The sequence below is a fragment of the Podarcis liolepis genome (genome assembly GCF_965112155.1).
Source record: "Podarcis liolepis genome assembly, chromosome: 17".
NCBI classification, from domain to species: Eukaryota; Metazoa; Chordata; class Lepidosauria; order Squamata; family Lacertidae; genus Podarcis; species Podarcis liolepis.
Genome location: NC_139571.1, coordinates 729,997 through 746,448, shown reverse-complemented (window position 1 = coordinate 746,448; position 16,452 = coordinate 729,997). Strand labels below are relative to the sequence as shown.

Below are 16,452 nucleotides of genomic sequence, written 5' to 3'. Positions count from 1 at the left end.
GCTTCTTTTGCTCCGCCATCTTTCCTGTGGGCAAACGGCCTTGGGGTTTTCCGCTTGCGTCCTCTTCCGCTCCAGCAGGCTCGCGCTGGCCAATGGGAAGGGGCGGCAAGGCAGGAAGGGGCGAGATCTTCCGGCGCGAGGTGGAGTCCGGCGTGGTGGGGAAGCAGCATGGTGAGGAGCCGGCGGCGGCGGCGGAGGCTTTTCGGGGGGCGCTGGGGAAAGCGCTGCTGGTGCTGTCGGGCGAAGGGGGCCCTGCCGGGCCGGCCGAGGGGCTTCCCGTGGCGCTGCCGGGGAAGCGGTCCCAGCAGCTGCAGCTCAAAGAGGGATCCTGAAGGCGTTGGATGGCCAGGCCCGCTCTCCTAGGAATCACTCGTCATGGTTGGCACCGTAGGGCATCGTGGCAGAGGAGCACATTGTAACCAGTTGCTGCCTCGACTCCTCTTCTCAGTTTCAGACCCACCATGACTAGCAAGGAGAAGCTTGCGAATGCGAAGAGCTCTTTGAGAGTGGAACAGTCTGACTGCCTTATGGGGGGCGTTGGTTTTCTTTCATTTGCAGGTGTCCAGATAGCTATCCGTTAGGAATCCAGACTGCTGCTGCTGCCTATTAGGGGTGCTGTAGGTTTTTGCATTGAATATCGGCTTGAACTAGATGTTCTCCAGGGGCCTTTCCAAGGCTGACTTTCTATGATTCAGAACTCAATGGCCACAATCCAGTGGGTGCTTAGGCGTGATTAAACCCATTTTGAATAAATGAGCTATGTGACCCTATCCATGCAGTCTTATGTATGTTTACTCGGAACAAGGTTCAGTGACGTATACGCTCTGTAGTACAGTAAATGTGTTTAGGTTTGCAGTAGAACAGTGTCCTATGTCCTGACACTTTACAATATGGCATCGGCTGTTAGGGAATTATAGCCTAAGGGCTATAATGCCGCTTTAAACATAGCTTCCCCCCGAGAATTATGGGAGCTGTAGTTTGTAAAGGGTGCTGAGAGTTGTTTAGAGGCCCCTGTTCCACTCCAACTACTACCATTTCCAGAGTTCCCTGTGATTAAACCATTCTGGGCGGGAAACGGGTTTCCAAACAACTCACAGCACCATTAACAAATGACAGCTCCCATCATTCTTTGGAGGAAGGTGTGGCTGCTTAAAGGCATAGCATAGCACTTTAAATGTATGGTGTGCATGTGGCCATAGTTTCTGCTGGAATGGGAACAAATGTTTGGACACATCCTCACTTGAGGATTAGCAGGTATTTAGGAAGTGATCATCCGTCCTTGTCCTGAAGATTTGTTAAACTGGAAAGTGGTGGAGAGAGCATGTTCTCTGTGGTTCCATTCATACCTTTGTATTCTTTTAGTTGCGCCGGGAAGCCCGCCAGCGGCGAGAATATCTTTACCGCAAAGCCCAGGAGGAAAAGCTTCGGGCGATCCAGGAGAAGAAGGAAAAAATTAAAAAAGCACTAGATGGTATGAACAACTAACTTGCATCTGCTCAAAACTGATGTGTGTATGCTGAGAAGGGTGCCTTTTGTGGAAACCTGCATGTGTACAGTGTCTTGTAGATGCAGGAGCAGTTGGCCTTTGTAAACTCTTAGGACTGGGGAGATCCACGGTGACTCGCTGGGTGACAGTGGGCCAGCCGCCATTTTCCAGCCTAACTTGCCTCACAGGGCTGTTGTGAAGTATAAAATGGACAGGCAGCGGGAGAACACTGTTACATTGCTTCAAGTTCTTTGGAGGAAAGGGGTGACATAAAGTAATAACTTGGCTTCAAAGGCCTGTTGAAAAATGTATGTCTTGCATTTCCCTATAATGTATCCCCGAAGTCAGTAATGGTGGTCAAGAGCCCTGCAGCTGAGTCTGCTTTTCGTAACTCCTCTGACCTCTTCCCTTCCAGAGAACTGCCTCATCCCCACGGAATTGCGGAGGGAGGCTCTGGGGCTCCAGAAGGCTCTCGAATTTGATGATGGGGGTGGAGAAGGTGAGTAGCTGATATGAGCAAAATGGTAAGAATGGTAAAACTAATATATCATTTTACTGGCTTTGAGGGAAGCATCCTCAGGCTGTAGCCTTTACCCTTAGTGAACAGAGAACAAAATGGCAGAAAGGGAATTGGAAGGAAGAAGACAACAACCAGAAAGAGGACAGTGGTGGAATTAGCTATTGCATTCCCTATTGCATTACTTCTCACTAATGGCATCTTATAAATCAGCCTTTCTTAACCTGGAGCCTTCCGGAGGATTTGGACTACAAAGCCCATCAGGCCCACTTAATTGGATCAATCAACTAATTTCCAGTTGAAATGTGGCACATTTGAAAGTGTTGTATTTGTCACATTAGCGCAACTTACCTCTGCATCACTTGTCGGAGCCCTGTAGATCTGGATTTGAATTGGAATGCTGCTCCAGAAGTGAATTATAAATGGTAGGGTTCAGCCTCAGAACATGAAGAGGATGAGGAGGACGTTCCCTAGGTGTATGATGTGTTTTCCTCTCTCTGCTGATGAACCACGTAGCCTATCCTTTTCCAATCATTTAGTTTGTGGTTTCCAGGCAACCTTGAACTCTGGTAGAGGCATTCCCAAACTGGCCTGTGGTTTTGTGGTTGAAGACAGAAGTATTCATAGTGATTTTTTTGAATTCTATGGATTTCATATTTGTATACAATAATATACAGTATATAAGAAGTAAATGAAGCAGCTAGAAAAATCCTATAGCATCTAACACAGCAGATTGCAATTGCTACAGCCGGCAGAAAAATCACTAAGTGCTCTGCCAAGACCCTTAGAAATTTTCAAATCATTCCTGAGCATGGATGAACCACTGAACCACTTGTTTTCTTTTTTAAAAAAGTTCTTCTTTTCTGCAACCCAAGTTTGTTTTCCAGATGAGTGCAGCTGCAGGGGGTGTGCTTGTTTGTTAAGAGTTCAAAGAGTGTCTGTGGATTTGTCACCTGCCTTTGTAATTTGCCTTGCCGTGGTAGGTGTGAAAAGCCACATGGACGACGAGTACCGCTGGGCAGGTGTGGAGGATCCTCGCATCATGGTCACTACCTCCCGTGACCCCAGCTCCCGCCTCAAGATGTTTGCCAAAGTAAGCAAGCAGCACTTGTTCCTTCTCTTTTAGGAAGAGGTATATGTGCATGTGGGGGAAGAGGGGTGGAAAAGCTATGTGCCCACTATAGGGAAGGAGGGAAGATCAATCATCTTCCTCAGCTTAGTGTTATGCATTCATTGTTTTAAAAGCTTAAATCCATAAAACTTTAAAAAATGAAAGGGAATGCTCAAGGCAACTTCTAGGAACATGACATCATACAACATATAAAAATAACAGTAGCAGTGATGGAACAGTGTAAATGCAACATAGTTAAACTTCCCTCCCCCCCAAAAGCAATTCAGACAGCAGCCAAAGAGCATAGCATAACAAATAACAACAACTATAATAGTAAATTTTACTTGGCTGAAAGCCGCTTTCAGCATCCTCCTTTTAACCAAGCGCCTAAAATAATAGTGAGAGATCTTGCTTGGAAGTACATTCTACAAAGATAGGTAACATAGATGAAAAGTCCCTGCTCTTAGTAGCAGCCTGCAGTACCTCATGCAGTGAGGAGGTCTGGAGCAAGGCCCCCGGTGTTTCCTGTTTTGGTGATAAGAGGTTCTGGGATCAGTCCATGATATATCTCTTCCAGGTCTAGCTAGCAGGTCTTGGCTGGGCCTAGTTAGGAAGGTTATGTTGGAGACCCACCAAAAGGCTTGAGTGTGAGCCAGGGCCCTGTCTTGGGACTGTGGAGAAGTAGTAACTGTTGTTGTTTTTTTAAATGATATTTATTAAAGTTTCAAAAAAGGTTACAAAAATAAGAGAAAGAAAAGAAAGAAGGGGGGGAAAGGAAAAATACAAAAAAATTAGAACACTTAAAAACAAATCAATCTTTCCATGTCTTGTCTTTCATTTACTTGTTTCCCTGACCTCCTCACACCTCCCTTTTTTGTATTCCAGTTCAATTAGTTAATTCAGCAAATCCTTTCCCTCTTTGTTTTTATCCTAATCCTTTAACTTAATATATTGTAACTTTGGATTCTCACCTGTTAACAAACCATTTTTACATACTCCTTTGTAACATTGCTGCTAAAACCACTTAACTTCATTCTGACATCATTCTAACATTCATTAATTTTGCAGTATTTCTGTAAATAGTCTTTAAATTTCTTCCAATCTTCTTCCACCGACTCTTCTCCCTGGTCTCGGATTCTGCCAGTCATTTCCGCCAGTTCCATGTAGTCCATCACCTTCATCTGCCATTCTTCCCGGGTGGGTAGATCTTGTGTCTTCCAGTACTTTGCAATAAGTATTCTTGCTGCTGTTGTAGCATACATAAAGAAAGTTCTATCCTTCTTTGGCACCAATTGGCCAACCATACCCAGGAGAAAGGCCTCTGGTTTCTTCAGAAAGGTATATTTAAATACCTTTTTCATTTCATTATAGATCATCTCCCAGAGAGCCTTAATCCTTGGGCACGTCCACCAAAGTTGAAAGAATGTGCCTTCAGTTTCTTTACATTTCCAACATTTATTATCGGGCAAATGATAGATTTTTGCAAGTTTGACTGGTGTCATGTACCACCTGTATATCATTTTCATAATATTCTCTCTTAAGGCATTACATGCCATAAACTTCATACCTGTGGTCCATAACTGTTCCCAGTCAGCCATCATTATGTTATGCCCAACATCTTGTGCCCATTTAATCATAGCAGATTTCACCGTTTCATCCTGAGTATTCCATTTCAACAGCAAGTTATACATCTTTGACAGAATCTTGGTTTTGGGTTCTAACAGTTCTGTTTCCAATTTTAATTTTTCCACCTGGAAGCCATTTTTCTTGTCCAAATTATATGCCTCCATTATCTGATAATAATGAAGCCAATCTCGCACTTTATTTTTTAGTTTTTCAAAACTCTGCAATTTCAATCTGTCTCCCTCTTGTTCCAAAATTTCCCAATATTTCGGCCATTTGGCCTCCATATTGAGCTTTTTCTGCGCTTTCGCTTCCATCGGTGACAACCACCTTGGGGTTTTATTTTCAAGTAGGTCCTTGTATCTTATCCAGACATTAAACAATGCTTTCCTGACAATATGATTTTTAAATGCTTTATGTGCTTTGACCTTATCATACCATAAATATGCATGCCATCCAAATACATTATTAAAGCCTTCTAAATCCAAAATGTCTGTGTTTTCAAGAAGCAGCCATTCTTTCAGCCAGCAAAAAGCTGCTGATTCATAATAAAGTTTAAGGTCTGGCAGGGCAAATCCACCTCTTTCTTTTGCATCCGTTAGTATTTTAAATTTTATTCTAGGCTTCTTGCCCTGCCAGACAAATCTAGAAATATCTCTCTGCCACTTCTTGAAGCAATCCATTTTATCCAAAATCTGCAATGTTTGAAACAGAAATAACATTCTAGGCAATACATTCATTTTTATCGCAGCAATACGGCCTAGCAGTGAGAGCTTCAAATTTGACCAGATTTCTAGATCTTTTTTCACTTCAGTCCAGCATTTTTCATAATTGTCTTTAAATAAATTCCCATTTTTAGCTGTCATATTAATCCCCAGGTATTTCACTTTCTTAACCACTGTTAAACCTGTCTCATTCTGAAACCTCTCTCTCTCTCAATCTCTGTTAAATTTTTCTCTAAGACCTTTGTTTTTAACTTATTTAGTTTAAATCCTGCAACCTAACCAAATTCTTGAATCAGTTCCAAAACTCTTTTGGTACTAGATTCTGGCTCCTGTAACGTCAATACTAAGTCATCTGCAAATGCTCTCAATTTGTACTGTTTAGCTCCGACTTGTATACCTTTAACCAATTGGTTCCTTCTAATCATATTCAACAGGACCCCCAGGACCGATATAAAAAGCAATGGGGAGATTGGGCAACCTTGTCGTGTCCCTTTTTCTATCTTAAATTCCTCCGTCACCACGTTATTCACAATTAATTTAGCCTTTTGTTCTGAATAAATTGCACTTATACCATTTCCAAAGCCTTGACCTACCCCCATCCCCTGTAAATTCTTCTTCATAAAACTCCAAGAAATATTGTCAAAAGCTTTCTCCGCGTCCACAAATATCAAAACTGCCTTGGTATTAATATTCACTTGTAATTTTTCTAAAATATTGATTATGTTTCTCATATTGTCAGACAAGTGTCTACCCGGGAGAAAGCCTGCTTGATCTTTATGAATCTCTTCCACTAACACTTTTTTTAGTCTTTTAGCCAAAATGTCTGCAAAAATTTTATAATCCACATTAAGCAGTGATATGGAGCGGTAGTTCTTAAGCTGCGTCTTTTCAGTCTCTGTTTTCGGTATAAGTGTGATATACGCTTCCTTCCACGACTCTGGTGCCCTTTTCCCGTCCATTATTTCATTACAGACTTCCTTTAAAGGTTGTACTAACCATTCTCTTAAGGATCTGTAATATCTAGAAGTCAGTCCATCCGGTCCTGGAGATTTACCTAATTGCATATTCTGAATGGCACCTTCTACCTCCTGTTCAGTTATTTTATAGTTCAGCATTAATTTATTTTCTTGAGAGATTTTTTGTAATCCATTTATTTTCAAAAATCGGTCTAGGTCAATTTCTTTCTGTGGCCCTTGTGTATATAGTTGTTTAAAGTACCTCTGGAAACAATTTCTAATCTCGACTGGGTTCTTTTTTTTTTTTTAATTCTTTTTATTATGTTTCCTTCATCGTACACATACAAAAGAAAAAAAATACAGCCTATTCAATAAAAGAAAAAAGTTCGAATTCACACCATGGTTGGGTGAATTAACAAAAAAAGGCACTAAAAAGGAAGAAGAAGAAAAGTGAAAAAGAAAAAGAAAGGTGCAAAAAAGTAAAACATATAACATTTAACATACATCCACTTCCTTTCGGATTTCTACTTTTAGTAGTTTCAATTTACTGCTGGTATTGGTTTTTAGTTTATAACATCGGAAGTTTTATATCAGACCTGCTATAGTTGGTAAGTTACTAAAATTACCCTCAATGTAAGCCATGAACTTATTCCAGTCTTCATTTAACTTTGTATTTTTTTGATTTCTAATTCTTTGCGTCATTCTTGCCAATTCTATAAAATCATATAATTTCAGTTGCCAGTCCCTCACCGTTGGTAGATTTGTACTTTTCCAATTTTGAGCGATTAACATTCTGGCCGCTGCTGTTGAATATTGAAATAAGGTTTTATCTTTTTCCGGTATTTCTCTTCCAACAATCTCGACTGGGTTCTGTATGTTCTTTCCTTCCACTTCTAAATTTATAATAGTATTTAGTTTTTGTCTTTTTTTCATTTGCCAGGCCAACAATTTCCCACATTTATTAGCCGACTCAAATGTCTTTTGTCTCATTTGTTTAATTTTCCATTCTATCTCCTGATTCATCATTTTCATGTATTGTACTTGATATAGCTTTATTTCTCTCAAGATCTCTTGCGACTTTGGTTTTGCTCTCAACTTCTTTTCACTTTCCTTTATTTTCTCCAATATTTTATCCAATCTTCTTCCACCGACTCTTCTCCCTGGTCTCGGATTCTGCCAGTCATTTCAGCCAATTCCATGTAGTCCATCACCTTCATTTGCCATCCTTCCAGGGTGGGTAGTTCTTGTGTCTTCCAATACTTTGCAATAAGTATTCTTGCTGCTGTTGTAGCATACATAAAGAAAGTTCTGTCCTTCTTTAACACCGATTGGCCGACTATGCCCAGGAGAAAGGCCTCTGGTTTCTTCAAGAAGGTATATTTAAATAAATAAATATGCATGCCATCCAAATACATTATTAAAGCCTTCTAAATCCAAAATGTCTGTGTTTTCAAGAAGCAGCCATTCTTTCAACCAGCAAAAGGCTGCTGATTCATAGTAAAGTTTCAAGTCTGGCAGGGCAAATCCACCTCTTTCCTTTGCATCTGTTAGTATTTTAAATTTTATTCTGGGCTTCTTGCCCTGCCAGACAAATCTAGAAATATCTCTCTGCCACTTCTTGAAACAGTCCATTTTGTCCACAATTTGCAATGTTTGAAACAAAAACAACATTCTAGGCAATACATTCATTTTTATCGCAGCAATACGTCCTAGCAGTGAAAGCTTCAAATTTGACCAAATTTCCAAATCTTTTTTCACTTCAACCCAGCATTTTTCATAGTTGTCTTTAAATAAATTCCCATTTTTTGCTGTCATGTTAATCCCCAGGTATTTAACTTTCTTAACCACTGTTAAACCTGTCTCATTCTGAAACCTCTCTCTCTCAATTGGTGTTAATTTTTTCTCTAAAATCTTGGTTTTTTATTTATTCAATTTAAACCCTGCAACCTGACCAAATTCTTGAATCAGTTCTAAAACTCTTTTAGTACTAGATTCTGGCTCCTGTAACGTCCACGGAAGAAGCAGTTGACTCTCAGCACCGCGCCGCTTCCCCGCTTCACTCTGGAGCCCGTGATTGGGCTCCTTTGCAGATTGGGGGGGTGCAAAAGGTGCCCGCCGAGTCCCACAGTCACAGGCTTCACCCGCCTGTGATTTTTTCAAGGGTCCCCGCTTCACCGTAGCGGAACAGACCCGATTCCTGTAGAGCCAGTCCCTCCGGATCAGAGGGAGTCCGCCATTACCGATGGCGCCACCCCGGAAGTCTGTAACTGAATGCCTCTGGAGTATGTGCAGAGTGCACCTCCTGCTCTCATCCTCTGTGTTGCATGAAGGCTTTCCTGGTTAGCGGATGTGCGTTTTAGGCATTCTGGTGCCAACCTGTCCTTAACCACTAGGTGACCCTACATCTGACTCTTGCAGGTTATGCCTCCTGATCACTCTCCCATCTCCTTCCACCCATTTCCTGTTTAGGAAGTCAAGCTGGTTTTCCCTGGGGCCCAGCGTATGAACCGAGGCCGACATGAAGTGGGGGCCCTTGTCCGCGCCTGCAAAGCGAACGGGGTCACCGACCTGCTGGTGGTGCATGAGCACAGAGGGGTCCCAGGTGAGTGGCTTGACCGGGGCTGGGTGTGGGCAGAGGTGACGTGGATTGCATCACATTAGAGAGTTGAAACAAATGTTGTTGAGAGCAAATGTTGCTATGTGTGAACTGTCAATTTACCTTTGTTAGATTGTGGGAGCAGTTTTTAATCTTTGCCTATGCAGTGAGTAGAATGGCTCACTTGTATGAGTGACCGGGAGCGGTTTTGCTGGGATCCTGCTCTTTGGTGGTGGCTTCCGTAGTTAGGCGTGTAACTGCTGCTTAGTGGGTAGAACACATGTTTTGCATGGGAAAATCTGCTTTCAGAAAATCTGGTGAGCTAATGACAGTCAAAGTAGAAAGGATAGAGTAGTAGTAGTAGTAATAATAATAATAATAATAATAATAATAATAATAATTAATAATAATAAATTATTATTTATATGCCGCCCATCCCCAGCCACTCTAGGCGGCTTCCAGCAGAATATTAAAATACAATGATTCATCAAATATTAAAAGCTTCCCTAAACAGGGCTGCCTTCAGATATCTTCTAAAGATCCAATAGCTGTTTATTTCTTTGATGGGAGGGCGTTCCATAGGGCGGGCACCACTACCGAGAAGGCCCTCTGACTGGTTTCCTGCTAAATGAACTCTGTGTATAAGGCAGTTTTCTGTGTCTATAAGCAGGAGGTAGAACTGGTGCCTGAGCTCCATAGCACTGATAGCAAGGCATTGCCTTTTACTGCCGGGGGATTTTATTCTCAGCTTGCAGTCACTGGTGATGGGGCCTGACTAACTTATCCACCTTTTTATCACCATGTAGATGGCCTCATAATCAGCCACTTGCCGTTTGGCCCCACTGCCTTCTTCACGCTCTGCAATGTGGTCATGCGCCATGACATCCCAGACATTGGCACCATGTCAGAGGCACATCCACACCTCATCTTTCACAACTTCACTTCCCGTCTTGGGCAGCGGGTAAGATGCACTTGGAGGTCAAAATGAGCAAAGTCACTATTTGTGATTGAAAAGTGGGCACTCAAGGCATTTCTATGAATCTAGCGCGGCTGCCTTTGGGGTACTGGCCCCGTTCATATGTACACCATGGTTTAGTTCTCTGTGTGAACTGGAACAAGTCCAAACGCAACAGGCTTGCATGCTTCTGTGCAGTTGGAAGGAGGACTTTAGCAGAATTTGCTATCACCGTCCCTTAATTTCTGCTTGTCCTTGCATGCTAACCAGAGATCATGGTTTCTAAAAAAAACCCTCTGCTCAGTTTCTCAACAAGACAACTTCAAACCATGGTTTCTGAAGTTGGCTTGTTAAACTAACCTTAGTTAGTTAGTTATTTCATAACATTTATACACTGCTTGATTTTAAAAGAATAAAACCCTCAAAACAGTAATGAATGGCACTCTCTGGTTTCATACACAACAAGAAGCCAAGTTTAGGAGAAAGGGAGAAAAGGAGAGGGATGTGGTGGAGAACATGGGCCCAAGTCTTGCTCTGGCCCATGGAGTCTTGTGCACATAGGGCAAACCTTGGCATATTGCATTCTGTGCAAGATGTTCCACTCTGCAGTTCTGGCCCCCCCAGCTCAAATGAAGATCCTGTAGTACAGGGGTTGGGTGGGAGAGTACAGAAAGAGCAACTGGAACGATTGAGAGATTGGAGCATCTTCCATATGAAGTGAAGGTCGGGGCTTGTTATTTTTGTTGAGTGGTAAAAGAACTTCTATATTTTGTACTTGGAAGTCCAGCTGAGTTTACTGGCAGGTTTAGGGTTACAACCTAAGGGTCTATGAGGGTGTGGAGGGACGGTGACCCTCTAGCCTCTCCAAATGCTGTTGCACTCCAACTCCTATAATCTAAACTGGGGGAGGGGTAAGCCAGGGGTGGGGGCCTGCTGAATCCTGGTCTCTCACCCCAGCCTGGACAGGGCAGCTGGGTCGCCCACTTGTCAATCATCTGTGTAGCTGACCCAGCCAACACTTTATCGTATGCTAGGGTTCTGGTGGATGGGTTTGGGGCAAACAGTCTCATGGGCCTGCAGGCCAGAGCTTCCCCAGTGGTGGAAGATCTTGCTTCTGGGATTCATCAAACATGTTCTGTGGGCGGTTAAAACACATTCAACACACCTTTCAAGCACATGGCTTTCCCCATGGACTGTAGTGTCGTCCTCACAGAGTTACAGTTCACAGCACCCTTAACAAACAACAGTTCACAGGATTCTTGGGGGGCCAGCATGTGCTTGAAGGGTGTGCTGGATATGCTTTAAAAGTATGGTGTGGATCTGTCCCATTTTCTACCAGCTTACAAGTCTTCCCACATTCTCTTCACTTCTCCCTCCTCAGCTCACCAGCATTCTCAAGTACCTGTTTCCAGTGCCCAAAGATGATAGCAAACGGGTCATCACCTTTGCCAACCAAGAAGACTACATCTCCTTCCGGTAGGGGGAACTTGTCTTGTGTTTCTGCTAGGGCTGGCTGCCAGTGTTCTCTTTTCTCTTCTTGGTCCCATTGATAGGTTGCAAAAGTGTGGAGTGAGCGGTGAAGAGACACTTGCTCTCTTTGAAGTGGGGGGTGAATTGCAAGGGGGGGAGAGGCTGCAGTTCAAAGTGCTGGTCCCCCCAAGAATGTTGGCCTCCAACCTCTTCTCCGCTGATGTGGCAAAGAGTTTTTGTTTTATTGGGGGGGGGGGCGGAATTAAACACAACAAGCTGCAACCCAGCAGAGTCAGTTTGAGATATGACAAAAGGACCATAAAAGATTCTAAAAAGCACAAAGTAGAGCAAGGCACAAGTGTGCTAATTCAACAAGTTCCTTCCATAGTCCTCCATGTGTTCGGAGAAGCATTGCTACAGTATTTGCTCGCTGCAGCATATATGGGAAACGAAAGGCTGCCCATTTGCCTAGAAAGATGGTGCATCTGATTTCAGCCAGGTCTCCTTGCGCTGTGGGACCTGTCACTCTTCTGCTCTGCGCCAAACTCGGGCTGGCACTGAGAGGGCAGCAGCAAAAAGGGAGGTAGTCAGTGAGTATGGGCTTGTTGGGGATTGTTCCAGCACTAGCTTCTTAACAAAACTTGCTTTTTTGTGGCAGGCACCACATCTACAAGAAGACTGACCACCGGAACGTAGAGCTTACAGAGGTTGGGCCAAGGTTTGAGATGAAACGTAAGTCAGCTGCCTAGAACACTGGAAGGGCATGGTGCAAATCCACAAATGGAATAGAGGGCAAACAGAGCAGAGGGGGGGGGGACTCCAGGCCCAGGGGTGAATGTGGCCCTCCAGGCCTCCACAGCAGGCGCTCCTCGAGCCACAGCCACTTCCCAGCCCTGCTCTGCACTTACCTCAGGCACTTTTGCCTGGCTGGAATGTGCCCCTGAACTGCCACCATTCCTCTAGGTAAGTGGGTGGGTGTAAAAATCTCTGGCTGTTGAAATCTCCAACTGTTGAATGGCAGGAATGTGTCACTTAGGGCTGAATTATACCTTCAGAAATATCCGTAGTATAGCCCTCCAGGAGCTGAACTGCTTCCTTGTGCAATTGGAGGATGGCACCATCAGATAAGTCTGTTTTATACAAGAGTCCTTCTGCATAAAGCTTCAGCATGTCAGGGAAAGGCTGTGCTTCCTCCCATTGGGGTACCTTGCCATGCACATAATGGTTGCTGATTCTTTTTAAGCATAGAAGAGCATTTGATGTGATTCCATCCCTTTTTACTTACAAAGTGATATATTTGAGCCTGAGTTTGGCTCTGACTGGAGCCTGTTTCACAAGAATTTGGGGTGTTGCTTCCTTGCCTCTTTTTTCTTTCTCCTGCAACATTTGAATGCCAAACCTGATTAGTAAATTAAAGTGGCAGGCTGCTGTTCAGCCTTAATTCGCTTCTAAGAGTGTGCCAAATCGTAAATATTAAAAAACACACACCACATAACGCAATTACATAAAAACGATTAAAACATTTACTTTTGTATGTTCTAGAGCAGGGATTTCCAACAGGTCAATCACGCAAGGTTTTTGTAGATTGCGGGTCGATCTCTGGCTCCTTTTCCTCAGCAAAATTGACTCCTGCCCTCCCCGCCCCCCTCCACTGTTGTCTGACCAGTAGAGGGGAAGTGGCTGTTTTCATTCAAAGCGATATTATTGTGAGTGACTTCTTCCCTTCGACCCTTGCCTTAACCTTCCCCCCAAAAACAGAACTGACCTTGTAAGAAAGTATTTGTATAAAAGTGGGGCTTTCCCCCTCCCTAAAAAAGCTCAAAAACTTTGACCTGAACCCCCAAAAAGCAGGGGTAGATCATTGCCAGATTTTAATTCTGAAAGTAGATCTCAGTCTCTCAGGAGTTGGCCATCCCTGCTCTAGAGGAATTTCTTTTCCAGATATTTGGTTGCAATACATACAAGCCTGATTGCCTTTGAATTTAGGTCAGCCATGAGTGCCACTTTAAAAGAGCTCAATGTCACAGCAGTGGAACTGCTGTTGTTTAGACTACTATGACGCACTTGAAGCATTTTTACCCATTTATTCAGTCACAGTAGCTTTTCATAGTGAACAAAGGTTGGACTCCCAGCCAGCAGGACCAGTGTTCAGGGATGATGGAAGTTGTAGTCCAAACACCCCTGGAGGGCCACAGTTTTCCCCCCACCAGAGGTTCTCCTCAATTTACAGAAGCAATATGCCTCCAGGTACCACACAGTGATGGCCATCTCCTTCAGGCCTTGTTTGAGATCTTGCAGAGGCGCCTGGCTGGTGGTGGTTGGTGAAGTGGACCACTGGCCTAGGGGAGCCTCCTGTCTGCTCCAGCAAAGCCATTATTGTGTTTGAGATAAAGGTGTGTGAAATGCTTCAAGCACATGGAGAAAGCACTTGCAAGATACGACCGTGGTATTTGCTAGTCCACATTTCTTCTTCCTTGTTGTCTGTGTCCAAATGTTTTCTGCCAAAAGTTTAGAAGGCTTTAGTTGGGTGGGTGTCTGGACTAACAGGCAGAACTGTGCAGAGTTAGGGGTTGGTGGGTGCTGCATGTCTGCTTCAGGTGGAGCTGGATGAGACTCTAAAGCTGCTCTTCTCTTATTCCAGTATATATGATCAAACTGGGAACCTTGGAGCAGGAGAGCACAGCAGATGTGGAGTGGCGCTGGCACCCATACACTCGCACAGCTAAGAAGCGGAAATTCCTCAGCGTGGAGTAGCATGGACTCCACACTGCCTCTCTCTTCCTCCTCCTCAAGGAGGCTGTCCACTGCCTGGAGCCTGGGGCCTTTGTGAACTGGAGTCTTCAAATTCACCCCATAAACCTGTGCTTTCTGCCACTGAAAATCTCCTTGGCCCATGCAGACAAAGGACACAAAAAACCCCCAACTATGCCAAGCATTCATAGATTTCATGGAAGGGACCCAAGGGTCATCTAGTCCAACTCCCTGCCATGCAGGAATCTCCATGACAGATTCCCTCTCCAGGCACAGAGCATTCTACCTGGGGGTTTTTGTTTTTGTTTTGTACCGGGGGGGGGCATCTTGGAAGCCTGCTCTCTCCTGCTCTGCATCCCTCTTCAGTTGTGGGTTTGGCGCACACATACTGGGCTACATATTACAGTGAGCCCTGTCATTCCTTCCTTCCTTCCTTCCAAAAATAGCATCAGGGGAATGGATGACTAGGGCAGCAGTGGTCGCCAAGAGAAGGCCCACTTTGACACCCATTCAAGCAGTCCTAGAATGAGTGAAGATGGAATCGCTCCTAGTTGCTGTTAAGGAGCAGGCAGGATAGAAAACATGGCCTTGTCAAACCTGGTGCCTCCCAGATGTTGCTGGACTACAACTCTCATGATTTCTGGCCTGATAGAACAAATGGAATTACTTTTCTTTCTCTGTTCCACAGAGTAAGTCAACTTGGTGCAGCTATATTTCCTGGAAATGGGAAAATGGCTAGTAGAATAGATTTCAGTGGGGCCCCAAATTCTTGCCTGCCCCTTTGTTTTGCTCTAGTTTTGTGAGATGTATTTCTCATCTCTCTGTTTCACAGAAAATGTTTTTCTTGGAGAGGATCCCAGAGTAGGCAGGCTGATTGCTGGAAATTGGGGATTATGGGAGGAGTTTTACAGAGTAGCAGAAGGGAGGGAAATTGGCATAGAATGCACCCCTAGGTGATGTGAAATGCTTCCCTTCTGGTGGCTGTATCAGCCAATGTGATGGAGTTCTAAGGGATGGGGGCAGCAACCACTCCCCACCACTGGTATTTACAGATTTTTATACGTCCATCTTCTCTTCCTGGTGCTTTCCTCTAGGGCAGTTAAATCATAGGGCAGGGGTGGCCAACTCTCAAGAGACTGCGATCTACTTTCAGAATTAAAAACTGGCAGTAATCTACTGTTGAGCTCTTTTTTGGAAGGAAAGCCCCATTTTGGGGGTTCAAAAATAGCTTTTGGGGGGCTTCCGGTTTTTGGGGGGGTAAAGGCAAGGGACAAAGGGGTAAACTCACTCACAAGAAGATCACTATGGATGAAAACAGCAGCACAGAGAAAGCTCCGTCTTCCCTTCCAGAGATCAAACAACAATGGAGGGCGAGGCAGGAGTCAGTTTTAGCGACACTAAGGGAAGGGAGCCAGAGATCGGCTGCAATCTACCAAAACCTCACAGGGATCTACCAGTAGATCGCGATCAACCTGTTGGACATACCTGTCCCATTAAACTTTAATTAGTTTAATGCTAATCATATGTCCAGTGCGCTTCCGATGCCACAATGTCCCATTACAGCAGAGCATTTCGCACAGCGGCTCAAGAAGGGCTGGAGAGTCAGCATCTTTTCAATAAAGGAATCTTGGAGCAAGCGGTTTGGAACTCAAATAAAAGGTTTATTTACACAAAAAAAAACCCCTGGTGAAGAATCACACATTTCAGCAAACACGCCCCAAAAGAAAAGGGAAGGGGGAAAAAAGGGGGCAAACACACGAGTGAGTTGACTGTTTATACAAACTCACATTCCTGGAAGCCTAATGACCTCCAGCTGCTCAGTGATTAGAGCGTCCTGATTAGAGCTTCTTAACCCTTTAATACCAACAATACCTGCCATAGGGCATCTAGCACTGCCTACATGGACTCCAAAGTGGCATGGATGTGAGCATCCCAAAGCCTGGGTAGATCAGAGCTCTTGTGTGTTTACTTTCCAGGAAAGTCTGACATCCAGGAAGCTTCTAGTTCTCCAGCAAGAGATTTAGAAAGAGCATTTGAACATTCAGACTAAAAAGAAAAAAACCCAAAACAAGGACAATAACTGGTGCAAGGGAGGAGCTCCATCTTCCTTCCTCATTCTCCTCAGCCTCATGAGTGCAATCTTTTGACAAAAGTATTCTGCATGTGAGAAGTAATACTTGCAATTGGAACACCCAGCGGTGGGGGGGGGGGGTTCCCTAACCCAATGAACTAATTTGAAGTGCTGGTGCCAGGCCTTGATTT

At 44.1% G+C, this 16,452-nt stretch overlaps 1 protein-coding gene across 1 annotated transcript; it reads left to right on the top strand.

Annotated features, from left to right (window-relative positions):
- The first annotated feature begins 370 nt into the window (after window positions 1-370).
- On the top strand, window positions 371-15,366 carry IMP4 (IMP U3 small nucleolar ribonucleoprotein 4). Its single transcript, XM_083482624.1, is given in 10 exon segments — window positions 371-530; window positions 532-558; window positions 1,363-1,471; window positions 1,902-1,985; window positions 2,987-3,096; window positions 8,888-9,020; window positions 9,821-9,975; window positions 11,351-11,445; window positions 12,098-12,171; window positions 14,081-15,366. Coding segments are annotated over 10 exon segments (969 nt in total). The 5' UTR covers window positions 371-461; the 3' UTR covers window positions 14,194-15,366.
- Window positions 15,367-16,452: the final 1,086 nt, after the last annotated feature.